Source organism: Alligator sinensis, unplaced genomic scaffold, assembly GCF_000455745.1.
Source record: "Alligator sinensis unplaced genomic scaffold, ASM45574v1 scaffold121_1, whole genome shotgun sequence".
NCBI classification, from domain to species: domain Eukaryota; kingdom Metazoa; phylum Chordata; order Crocodylia; family Alligatoridae; genus Alligator; species Alligator sinensis.
In genome coordinates, this window is record NW_005841910.1 from 323,079 (window position 1) to 336,357 (window position 13,279).

At 40.1% G+C, this 13,279-nt stretch overlaps 1 protein-coding gene across 2 annotated transcripts in view; it reads right to left on the bottom strand.

The window, feature by feature from the left end:
* The window catches only part of LOC102384413 (contactin-6), a 123,441-nt gene extending 112,562 nt beyond the window's left edge, over positions 1-10,879 (bottom strand). For both annotated transcript variants that reach the window (XM_025197979.1, XM_014517458.2), the window contains exon 1: positions 10,704-10,879. In XM_025197979.1, coding sequence (XP_025053764.1) covers positions 10,704-10,845 — 142 coding nt within the window. In that variant the 5' untranslated portion in view covers positions 10,846-10,879. The remainder of the gene's footprint in view (positions 1-10,703) is intronic.
* Between the last annotated feature and the right edge of the window lie 2,400 nt (positions 10,880-13,279).

The window sequence follows — 13,279 nt, forward strand, 5'->3', positions numbered from 1 at the left end:
TCTTGCATTGCAGACCACTCCCTATAGTTTTAGGACCTGATTGTCACATTAAGCTCCAATCTGGTAATACAGAAATGGGCTGAAAGCAAATATAAATGTGACTTATGCTCATTGTAAGGCCACTTCACACTATCATAGCAACATGAAGAGACCTTCAAGTTAATGAGTTTCAGGTTTTTACAGTTTAATTGTTCCTGTTGAAAGTAGCTGCAACAGGAGCACATAGTTGTAGAGAAAAGATTTCTTAGACGTCTGAAGCCATTTCCATGGAGGACTTGGATGTCAATTCTGATCAGGATGAACCACTGCAAAAAAGGAGCATGGGGTGGAGTGGTTGCAGCTATTTGTCCTAATAAACAGATGAATCTCTTCATTTTTTTTTTTTTCCTGTGTGGAGCTTTTCCAAGCTATGGATTTTGTTTCTAGGTAATAATGAGTTGGATTTCTGAGCTCCAGGCACATTTATCTAGATGATTGCACTTCTTGCTGGTGGATACAGCCTCTTCAACCACAGATGAGAGAATGTATTTATTATGCCATAGCTGCCATATCTGAGTATCCAATCATAGTGAAGAAGCCAAAAGGGAATTTAGGGCTATAAACCAGTTTTAATAATATAAGGACAGATGTCAATAGCAAGGTATCTTCAAAGTATTTTGTTCTCCTCCCAGCATCGCCTCAGGTTTTTGCTTTGAATTCTGATGTATCAAGCTGGTCTTTCCTCACCTGGGAGAAATTGCGGAGGGCAAAGTTTTGGGGGGTTTTTTGGTGATCTTTCTTATTGGACCAACTATATACTTGGAAAAGCCTTGGATGATATTTAGGATGCAAAGCATCCTTCTTCACTTTGGATGGGTGGCACTTAAAAATTACCACTGTGTGGTTTCTCTGAGGATGAATACATTGGATCTATCAAAGCAGGATATACCCAATTTGAACTGTATTGTGTCTGGTCTTATACAGGTAGGAAAGTTGAGACCTGTGCTTCTCTACTGTAGATATGGGATCGCTTTTAAAGGCATACTGTACAACATAAATCATACTAAATATATAGTACATTGCATTTAGCACAAGGCAATTCAAAGTGGGAGACTATACTTGTCTTCTCATAGGAAATTGAGAAGTGGGCAGAAAGGGGTCATGGATAAGTGGATGCTTGGCTCAGTCTCCACCAACCATTAGCTAGTACTACAGACTCAATGTACTTTGGAAAGGAATCTGCTGCTGTTATAGACCAGGGACATTACTTGAGGTCTCACCTCCTCTCCTTGCTACTTGTTTCGTTGTTCATAGAGTGACCTGTTTATACACTGGCTCCAAGTCAGGATGAGACCTAAGGTAACATCTCTCAAAATAACTACATTGATAGGACTGCTAAGGTCTGAAATCACTTTTAAAAACTAACTTAGTTTCCAAACATCTTTAGGAAAATTGAAAAAATTGAAATCTCAAGGCGGGGGGTGGGGGGCGGGGGGCAAAACTGGACATGTTATAGAATTCACACAATTATTGTTGAGGAAAAAAACATGCTGCAATAATTTTGGGTCACATAATATGGGAAGATAGGCTGATCAGTATGCAAACCTTTTTGGGTAATTAATCGGTAATCAGTGGCTTGAAAGCTGAGAAAGCAGTAGATATTATATTGTGATTAAAGATTTAGTGGCTGTAATAATTGCAAAGAGCATCTCAGCGCATGCACAGTAGCATAACATTAAGGCAGCCTTGAAGTGTATAAGCTATTTAGACTGAAATTCATGCATGTTCAGACTTCTTAAGTTCAGAATATCTGATCTGATTTAACTGCATTGATTTTTCCATTTTCTGTTTCAAAACATACGGTACAAGTAAAAAGGGTTATGACATTTTGAGGCATGCTATATTGCTTTGTGATGTTCATGTAATTTGTGTGCAGTCAAAGGTAAACAACATGATGAAGTAATCAGAAGAAAAGTGGGCTTTCATGCTTACTGAGCATCTCGTACAAAAATACTCTAATAGAGTTTTGCAAATACCTGAGACTGTCATGATCTAGCAAAGACTAAATGGACCTGAATGCTTTTAATTTCTTCTCCTAAAAGGGTTAAGTGTGAATGGAGAGTTGCATATATAGTCTAAAGCAGAACAGACTCTGTTCTGGAGAGGCAATATCCTCTATGATTCTTCCTTAACACAGGATATAATTTTGCAACATTCAGGCAAACAACATGTTAGGGCACTTGGGAATTCCAGATTTTTTGCAACTACTCCCATTCCAGCATTTGCACCCAAACTTTGGTAGGCATGTCTGCCAACACTCAACCCTACCTTTAGCCAGGAGGAGGGAGGAAGAAAATGGGACATGAGCTGTTCTCGCTGAGAGAATTGCAGATTCCAATCCTGTTTGCACACTGAAGAGCACCTGACTCCGAGGAATCAAATAGAATATGAGTTCTCAATCTGTTCCCAAAATGCCAGGAAAAATATCTTAATTTACAAGTGGATTTATCCATAAAATACTAGGAGGGGGAGATTTTTAAAAACTGTGGCTAGGCTGTCTGAACTTAGCTAAGGTTTCTATTTTCACTTGAAAACTATTAATCTTTCATGTGAATTAGTTTTTGTCAATATTTCTTTGACTGCATAAGTAAAAATTAAGGTTTGTGACAAGCGACTTTTGCACAGCAAAGAAATGCATCTGAATTAAATAGAAATCATCATTGCTTCCCTGATTAGTGATGGAGTATGTGATGGAGTGATTTGCATGTATTAGACAGAATCTCATTTAAGATCCCTGACAAATTGGATGTTTTAAATAATATTTGGTCTTCTGTTTTCAATCTCTATGAATAGTCATGAATGATATTTTTGCACATAATTTGTTTTGCAGTGTAGTCATCTTTTCCACTGTATTTTTATTTAACTTGTCATTTCTGGAATATGCTTGTATTCTTTTGTATTGTACGCATGTCTGGAAACATAAAGGAATAATTATAATGGGCATGGACAGACTATTTTACTGCAGCTGGTTATGGGTATTTCCCTCAAGACCAGTTATTTACATACAGTTACTTTTACTTAAAGCTGATGAAATAATTAAAGCAAATCCCTGCTACTCAAGGGAAAGCATTCTAGTTGAAGCAGCATTCCCACACTTCCTTATGACTTTTTTTTTTTTTAAGGAATTAAATGTGAGTTGCAAGATACTCATTCATAAAAATAGACATGCTTCATGCAAAACAAGCAATTAATATGCATGACAAAAATGCATCCTGACACTGCAGTACCAGAGAAATACCCACTCCACTGGTCACAATGCTTTTATGAATTTGGATGCTTTTTTCCTCTTGTGGGTTTTCTTACATTGCTATGAACTGACTGTTGGTATTTCTAGCAATGAAATTCCAGAACTTAATTTGCTATTTTTACTGACTCTCTGAAACTTCCAAAAACACCATTTTCTGGTGGCAGCATTACCAAGGAGATGACTGTAGCACAGCAGGTCCCTAGACAGTGCCAATGCCAGACATTTTTAATCCTAAATTTTGTAAACAACAATCCAAAAAAACTGCTCAAGTGAGAAGACTCTGTGCCAAATCTTAAATCTCTGAGTTGGAAAATAATGTGCTTCGTAGAACCCGTGGCTAATTTAATGTTCATCAAGATTTGGGCTGGGTCCCTCAAAATATTTTCTTACTTATTCCTCTGACTAATTCTTGAGACTGTGAAGTTTGGTGAAGATGAAAGAGGGACTGCTTGACTACTGCTCTATCTTATTGGTTTGAACAGTAACTGAAATGCCTCTGCACCACTTGCATATTTTGGGATCGATGGAACTTTTTTAAATCCAATGATTCTTGCACTGTCCTTCCCTGTCACTAGACCACTATTTGAGATTATTCTCTCCAAGGCTCCATTTAATCAGGATTTAAGGATTATGGAAGGGCTTGTGCTGGCTTTCTGCACTGGGGCTAATTAGTCTCATAAATGATGGGCAATAAATGGCATACTGAAAGGAAAGCCCTGAATAGCTTGGAAATGGGGTCAGAATGCAGACTGGATGTGCACCCACTTCTTATGATCAGCCAAGAACAAAATCCATGATTTGAAACTTTAAAAGAGTAGAAAATCCAGATCTGGATCTGAACTGTTTCATTCTAGCTCCTATCAAGATGACAACTGCACATTAATTACTGGAAAAAAATTTCCACATTTGACTACTTGAAGCTGTAATGCCCTTTCTAATTTTAATTTATATTTATGGGGAATATTTTATCATCTTTTCTATTCAAGATAAAAGCAAACTTTCCTCAAGAAATATTAATAATATAGGCACTGCCGTACTATGTGTCTGGCTACAGCATCCGTATGTTCATGCGCTGCTTTCTCCCACTGATGCTGTTTTCAGCCTGTAGCTTTAATAATCTATGTTGCTTCCTTCTGTACAATATTCCTCCTGCAGTTTCATTTGACAGCTCTGTTTTTAATGGTGTATAAGCATGAAACTCCAGTGGAACCTGAAGGTATATTTCTAATCTGATGCAGCACTTGCTTTGTTACCCCCCCCCCCCCAAAAGAGCTTGTAATTTGGAGGAAAAAAATGTATTTGTCCCAAGTTATATAGAGAGATGCAATAAATATATGTTCAATAAGTTTGAAGAGGATTTTCTGAGATGCTTTGAGTAGCAATACTTTGCAATATAATTCCCTCCTTATTTACCTTTAAGAGAGGCATGAATCTAAAAGGTCCTTTTCAAAACAAGAAGCTGGGTTGAATCTCATTATGTATTATTAGAATTATTTCTTATTATTCAAATCAGGCACCCAAGAGGCCATTTCAATCAGAGTTCAGAGTCTCATTGTCCTAGGAATTGAATGCATGTCATAAAAAAAGGCATATCCTGCCAGAAAGGCTCTTAAGATGTGGTATAACAGGTGGATACAGGAAACAAATGGAGTGCAGTGTGAAATTAGGGAATAAGAACAATATGAATCAATTATGTTTAGAATAGTAAGTAGCAATTACTACAACATCATTACAATTCCTTCTGTTACTATTATTTATGTATAAAGGATCTGGTTACATCATCCTGAATATCCAGTAGTCCCATCAGGGCAGGCCTCTCTTGCTCTACTATCTGGTACCATATAAACCAGTACAGCCTGTTCCATGGTTGGGTTGCCAGCGACTAAACGGGTACCCCCACTTGAGCTAGCCTGAGTGAGTAGGGCGTACGGACATCCAGCAGGACTAAAAACAAGACTTATCAAAGGGTGGAGGAGCAACCTGCAAGCCACCAGCCATCCATACCTGGAGAGGAGATAGATACCACCAGGTCACTTTTCCCAAAGAATCACCAATGATGCACAGCATCTAAGGTGTCCCAACGTTCGCTGCGGCCTCAGGACTGACTTGAGTTGACTTGAGTATTCATTGGCTTGAGCATTAATTCATATTGGGGCCCGAATTCTTCAACTTATGACTCCATAGACTCCTAGGGCAGGAGTCTTGGATCCTTGAACTCTTCTAGACTCAACCTGAAGTCCACATAGGGGCAGTTTAAAGGTTCAGGGCCTAACTGACCCTGACATGAGTATTACTGCTCATATTGCAAGATACCACTCTTTGTAAGGGTAGCAGAATTGGGCTATTCCTTATTTTATGCCAAAATGTAACAGAACAAGCTCTCTCCCTCCTGGAAACACAAACTTTTGTAAACTGACTGAATTAAAAACAAGTTCAGGGCCTGATCTTATTTTCTGACCCAAAGCAACAGTATAATCCTAACATTCCCTAATCCTCCACTGACGTTTGTAGTGTCTTGGCATAAGAAATGAACTACTTGACTTCAATGTACTCAGTGTATAGTGGTATTAAGATTTAGTTTCCAGATGACAAAGAAAAGTCAGTAATTAATTTCCCAAGACATTTCCTTTTATGAGTTATTACTGTATTTTGCACCACGCTGTTTTCAGCCCTCTTTTCTTTGGTTCCAAATATGCCAACCCCAACCCCCCGTAGCAAATTATAGCACTCATTGTCACTGGATGGAGGTTGAACACGCTGAAAAACTGAGCAGTCATGACAAGGACAAGAGGCTATGATGTAGTTATCACTGAGGAAAATAAGTAAATGAAATGAACTTAAACCCTTATCTTTGCAGTCATCCAGCATTTTGCCCTATGCATCTCTCCATCTTATCTGAGAGAGATTTCAGTGTCACTGTTTTTTCTTTCTTAAAGCAGGTTCAGGGCCACATAATCAGGACCTATCTTACCCAATCACACCTTTTTTCATCTGCATGTGGAAATAAGGTAATTTGTACACTACGTTTTCACTTGTCCTCTGATTCTCAAGGAAAAAGATGCAAGTTCCTGCTACTGCCTTTAGCAATATAATATCCTACCTGAAATCAAGATCCACTTCCAATTTATTGCCTCCTCTCAAATATTTCAGCATAGTTATATTAGTAGTAGTAATTTTGTCTGGTACTTACTGATTCATCTGTTTGTGAACAAGTAGGAATTGGTAATCTGTGCTCCAAACAGTTGCCAGAAGAAGCCTGAGGAAGTGCATCCTTGTGAATGTGAAATCTAAGGTCCCTTCTGCATCTTACAGCTGTTGTGCAATTCACTGGAGATCAGCTGCCGGTGCAAAGTAGCTATCGCACAATAAAAAGCTGCACACAGCTTTAAAGTTATACCTTGAAAGTGTATACTAACTGTATAACTGGTTTTTATCCGGCTTGAATTTACACATGTAACAGCTGATTGGGATCCCAGCTGCAGGGGAGACTGACAGGGCTCCCATCTGCAGGGGTCCACCAGGCCCAACAGGAAACTTTGGAGCACTCGGGATCATGGCTGCCATGATCCCTGAGGCTTGGGGGTGCATGAAACCCCTGGGTATTAGGGGATTACTACAGAGGTGGTCCCTCTCCCCTGTGGATGTGGGAAAGCCCCAGGGCCAGAGGATCATGATGATCTGCCAATACCAGGGGTTTCCCACACTACTAGGGTAAGGAGATCACCCATGGGGTGATCCTCTGGCCCCAGGGATTCTGCGCACACCCAGGATAGGGAGATCACCACAGTGGAAGAAGTGATCAATTGAGAGCAACTCTCAGACACAGGAGCTTGCTTCTTGCCAGTGCAAAAGAAGCCTGATCCCAATCCCAGGCTCCCCCTGCACTGGCAAATAATGCAAGATGGGATGTAAGGTGGGATCCCACAATCGCACCTCCTGACCTGCAAGTGTAGCATGGCTGGCGGTGTGGATGGTGTTCATTGCACATTACATCACATCTTGCCTTTATGTACAGGGGCATTAAGTAAAACAAACTGCTTGATATACAAATATATCACCAAGGGACCGTGCCTATTGTTGAGTTCAGTGCTTCTGGTGGATTCATAGATTCATAGATGCTAGGGTCAGAAGGGACCTCAATAGATCATCGAGTCCGACCCCCTGCATAGGCAGGAAAGAGGGCTGGGTCTAGATGACCCCAGCTAGATGCATATCCAACCTCCTCTTGAAGACCCCCAGGGTAGGGGAGAGCACCACCTCCCTTGGGAGCCCGTTCCAGACCTTGGCCACTCGAACTGTGAAGAACTTCTTCCTAATGTCCAATCTAAATCTGCTCTCTGCTAGCTTGTGGCCATTATTTCTTGTATGGTGTTAAGCATATTTTCTTTATTTAATGCTGGGTTCTTTTGTAGCGTGGAAGGATTAAAACATTTACGTGGTTTTGGCCTGGACAAACAATCCTACTAGGGAGCTCCCTGCTGAGGGGACTAGGGAACCTGTTCTGTGGTTGTGGAGCTGGGTGGGAAACGGGTGCAGAGATGGGTGGGGAACAGGCTCTCTAGCCCCTGCCCTGTAATTGTGGAAGTGGGCCTGGCAACTGTCTTGGTCGGGGCAGGTCCCAGCCCCATGCACCGATTTGAGTGATTGAGGTGCAGGGTAAAGAAATCTGCAGGAGTGGGGCAGGTCCCAGGCCCCTACCCCTGATCCACCAGTGGGGTAGCTAGCAGTGATCCCCCAGCTCGGTGGGGAATGTCTCCTTTCCATGATTGCAGGGCAGGGGCTGGAGAGCCTGTTCCCCACCCAGCTCTGTGACCCCAGCCTCTATCAGCAGGGAGCTCCCAGCCCCCACTCCATGGCTGGGGAGTCTGAGACTACTCCTACTTACAACTAGCAGTGAGTCCCCAGCTGGGTGGGGATTCACTGCCCAGCTGTGGTCTTGCTGGTAGCTTCCCCAACAGCATATCAGGGCAGGGGGCCTTCCCTCCCCTGCAGCTCTTTCCAAGTCCCTTTCCCCCGATCAGTAAGCTGGGGCCAGGAGTTTCCTGCTGCTGGGACATGGGAACATTGTCCCCACCTGGGGGCTGGTGGCAAAGCCTACCCCAGCAGCTGGCAGCCCCCTGGGAGCAGTGTCCCAGCCATCCCTCCCCGCCCCCTGCAAGACAGCTGTATCCTCGGCCATACTCCTTGCCAGCCCCTGGGCTACCACCCAAGGGGAGCCTAGAGCTCCCCGGCTGCTGCAGGAGGCTAGTGCAGGGCTGGCCGGGGTGGGATCAGATTGCTGCCATGAGCTCCTGAGTCTCTGCACGTGTAGACACCTGCCTGGGAGTCTTTACTCTCAAGTAGTTTACTCGTGAGCAAACTACTCCCAGATCAAATGCATGTGCGGACCGCTAAAACCAACATTATTGTGGCGGAGCTTGGAAATATATGCCCTTTTTATAGCTTTTTCTCAGAGTTATTCTCACCTTTTCAACTTCTTTGGCTAAATGTTGTCTAGGATTTCACTTCTACTCCCTGATGAACTTTTTTTTCCCCATGTTAATGGACCATTTGAGTAGATATTACTTCAAACAGAAGCTCCACGTAAGGAATCAATGTGTGTTGGCTATCTTCCTCTTAAGTGTGGGTACTGATTATTTATGCCAACAACGGTAGGAAAACATCATGTAACCATAGCCCAGAAGAGAGGAGGTTTTTCCCTCCCTCTTCCAAGTTAAAAAAAACAAATTACTCAAAAAGTTGTTCAAATGAGCCCCTCTTTTTTCTTCATTTAGGCTCCTGTTAGGAAGTAGCTCTTTCTTTCCCCTTCACACTGCAGCGAGGGTCTGTGAAAAGGAGCATTCTTAGAAATCTTCAGAAGAAAATAATTGGTACATTCAAGGGATCCTGTTGGTAGGCCCCTGATGGATGTTTGTTTCCTCCTACCTGGACAGTATCTCAGCTGATGACAAACGGAGGACTTTCTTCTTCAGATTTGACACTGGACTGTTAGTTCAAGTCCCTCTCTCTACAAGATCGTCTGAGAAGTATGCACATAATGGGCAAGGATTTTCTCCTTTCAGCTGTTTCTTGTGCACCCATTTTTTTCTCCTGATTCCTTCCTCTTCTCACTAACATCTCCTTTATTCTTTCTCCAATTCCCTTCCTGATCTACCCTGCTTTTGCTATTCACTCACTCCCCCCCGCCCCCCCCCCATAAGATGTCTGCTCTTCTGCTGCTTCTCTATTAAAGGGATTTAGTTCTGCCGCAAAACAAATGTTATCGCCCAGCCTGGCATTCATCTATCATGAAAAAACAAACTGTTGCTTGCAGAAATATTTAAGGAAAGCAAATATAAGAGCAGTGAGAACTGGATGAAGCAACCTTTGGTTTCCATTTGACCAGCTCTAGAGGCAAACCCTTTGTTTGAGAAATTCAATGGGAAAAATGATGAAACATGGTACAAATGATAGACCATTTGATCAGCTGTACTAAAAGAGAGTCTGTGAACCCTTGTGACCTCTAATGTCTCCTTTGCATAACCTCTGAGACATGAAATTTGCTATGAGAAATAGAACAGGATTAATAATTAATATTTTTGCTGGTGTCTGAAATAGCGACACAAGGTTGGCTTTAGATGTATGTTTTATTAATGAGGTTTGAAAACAATTGCTTTCTCCCAGCAACAGACAGCACAGACCTTTAGACTGAAAAATGAGTGGAATAAAATGTGTGGTTCTCCACGTTTTCTTTGAGGGCATCAACAGAATTTAGTCACCACACAAAAATGCGAGGAAATGAAAAAAAGTGGGGTTAAAATAATCATGCTTGCAATGATTCAAAGCAAAAATCTCAACTTGCACCAATCCAGGTGAAATATGGCATATTTCATCAAAGCACAACACCATTTTTTTCCATAGTATTTAAGGAAGGAGAGTGCATCTTACTAAATGTCTGTTAATGTACAAAATGTCACTGAGATAATTACGGGTGTGACATTTGCGTGACTCTGCTGGACCTCATTATGCTGCAGCAAATGGAAAACCTAGCCTTTTGCAACCATTTTCCCCCACCTGTGGCTAGGTATGGAAGCAGATAACTAATGAAGAGCACTCTGACCAAGAAAAGAGCCCTTTTGGGGGCAACAAAAGAGCATCTTTAGTAAACAGGAGTATTTACATTCATCATTTGTAACTGTTCAGTGTATATAGATAATTGTTGTGCTCTGGATACTATAGGAATTAGATGTCTGCTTTATATGTTAATACTTGTTTAGGTTTTTGTTTTTTGGGTTTTTTTACTACAATTGGTCTCACCACTAATCCCAAGCCTTCTAATGTAGTCATGAGTAATACTTTCACTGTCCAAAACATTAGATTACACATACAGAATTAACTTGAAAATAAGGCTGTAATAAATATGATCTTTCCAACTTACATGCAAACTGAAGCTTTGCCTTCCTGCTTAGAATTGTTCCAAATGAATTGGTGGCCAAACACTGGTATGTTCCAATATCTTGTTTTTTATGTGGGTTATTGATTGCCAAGCTGCCTCCAACCAACCTGTAGTGATAACTCATGGTAAGATCAATATCTGTGCCATTTTGCTTCCACCTTTGAGGGGAAAAAAATCAAATTATGCTTATAATTTACAGAGCCTAATCATACTTATCTTTAAATAGTGTGATGTAGCATACCTGTAACAATAAACGCGTGGTTAAATATCACAGAATCATACCGTTTTTCACAGCTGGCTGTTTTTTATGTTAATCTTAGCAATATCAATATTTCCATTATTTTGAAAATCTTTACTGATTTTTACATTAGTTACCAATTGTTTGAAAAAAAATTATTATAACTTATTCACACAAACTAAATTATCCAACCAGTTGGGAGTACAAAATATGCCTTGACTGGAGATGCAATTTTTTTTCCCCGTAATATGAATGGTACCTGAAAATGTTTTACCGTTTTTGCAAGTGATGTCATAAATTTGGTTACAGAAATGATTTGGAGAAATAAATCAGAAAGGATTATACTTCAAAGGACAGACGAAAGCAGAGAGATTTTTATAGAGCTAGTTTTGAGATTGATAATGTAATAATGAGAGTGCTGCTATTTTTAAATCTGATTCGTCTCTGTTAGCCTGTTAAGTAGAAAATGGATTGTGTCTGCAACATGTCATAGCTGTTTACAAATGTCAGAATAAACATTATATTTTACAGAAAACAAATATTATGTATTGTAAGATGGAAAAAAATCTCGCGACCACACCATTATTTAAATCAGGGAAGAATTAACACAACAAAGCTAAGAGAATGCAATTGCCCCAGAAGCTGCTGCTTGAAGCCGTTGGGTTATAAAGCCAGTCGCAGAGAAGTACTTATGTTCCAATGATATTATTTTCTTCCTAATCCTACTACAGCATAGTACTAAGATAAAACAGCCATGAAAACAATTCATACATGGCTCAAGCAATGGAGAAGACCTTGTGGGAGCACTCTGTATAACAGCAGGGAAAGAAAAGGGTTTATAGCTACTAATTATGTGTTAATTAGCATCAATTAACTAAACATTAGTTATTTAGCCATTAATTAAGTATTAATTAGCATCAATTGGCAATTAGCTACCAACTTAAGGTCCCAGGTATTGATAGTAGCTTAGGTGAATTTGCTTCTACGGCAAGCAACCTAAAACGAAATTCTGCACCTTAACCAAAGCCTGAAAAATTAAAAATTTGTATGAATGAAATGCAAGCAACCTAAAACAAAATTCTGCACCTTAACCAATGCCTGAAAAATTAAAAATTTGTATGAATGAAAATTCTGGACAATACATTATCAGCTGGTGTAAGTTGACATAACTTCATTATCAATCACTTGATTTGGCCTGGTATGTATTGCAAAATACTGGATATAAACCATCTGCAGTCTAGTAGAGTGGAGTATCTGTGAATGGAGGATGTTTTGGTTAGTCCTTGCATGCTGCAACAGGAACCTTGACACACATACTGGCAAAGACAAGAATCATGACTTGGGTATAGCAGATGTATGCTTTTAAAGATGAGAAGTGATTGATCAACTCAATAGAATTCCATGAGAAAATTCTAGTAGCTTTAAATAATTTACCTACATCCGCCAATCTCTGCCTTCTCTTTCATGAATGCTTTATAACACTAAGAACTCTTGAGGCAATGGTTGAACATCAATATTTTGCCTGCCTCCAGTTGTTACTGATTTTGACCATTGAATTGCTATTCTCTCTTTTGCATTTCTGTAAGAATGAGCAGAGACTTTGCTGATTGTCCATCCATTACTTTTTTATGAAGTTCTCTGCATCCCAATTTTGCCATATGCCATAATTTGCTTGCAATCCTTGCTCTCTGGACCTTGGTTCTCCTTTCAGTTGTCTAGCATAGGATATACTGAGACACAGTTTGCCAGCTCTTTTTAATTTAGGAATCAATCACTGAAATAACTGCTGTCATTATTACATGGCTCCCAATTACGCTCTATAATTGTTTTTCAACACAAATGCGAAGTTGTTGGCTTAGTCTCAGCAAATGAATTTTTCACAGTATCCCCATAATCATTCTAATCACCATGGTACAATGATTATTAAACTGTGCATATAGACCAGGAGTTCAGCTCCTGGCGTGGGTTTTTTCCTAATTAATATGTTTAAATCAATGAAGGAAGGGAATTAATAAATTTGTGTGATTGCCAGACAAGTATTTAATGATTGCATTGCCTAGCGCAGAATGCTATTTCATATCAAGGAATATGTGGAGGATAATTTCAAATATTTTTTAATGCATGTATATGAAGCCTCATATGGCCAAGTGGCAGGAAGCTTTTCTATTTAAAATATATATCTTCTTCTTGTGTGCCATGCAACACCGATGAAAAATTGCCTATCTTCAGATTCTAGACTGAAAATAATTAAGATGTTGATCTTGGTTTAAATAATTCCCTAGAGAGGAAATGTGCTCAGATGAGATAGATAGATAGAAAA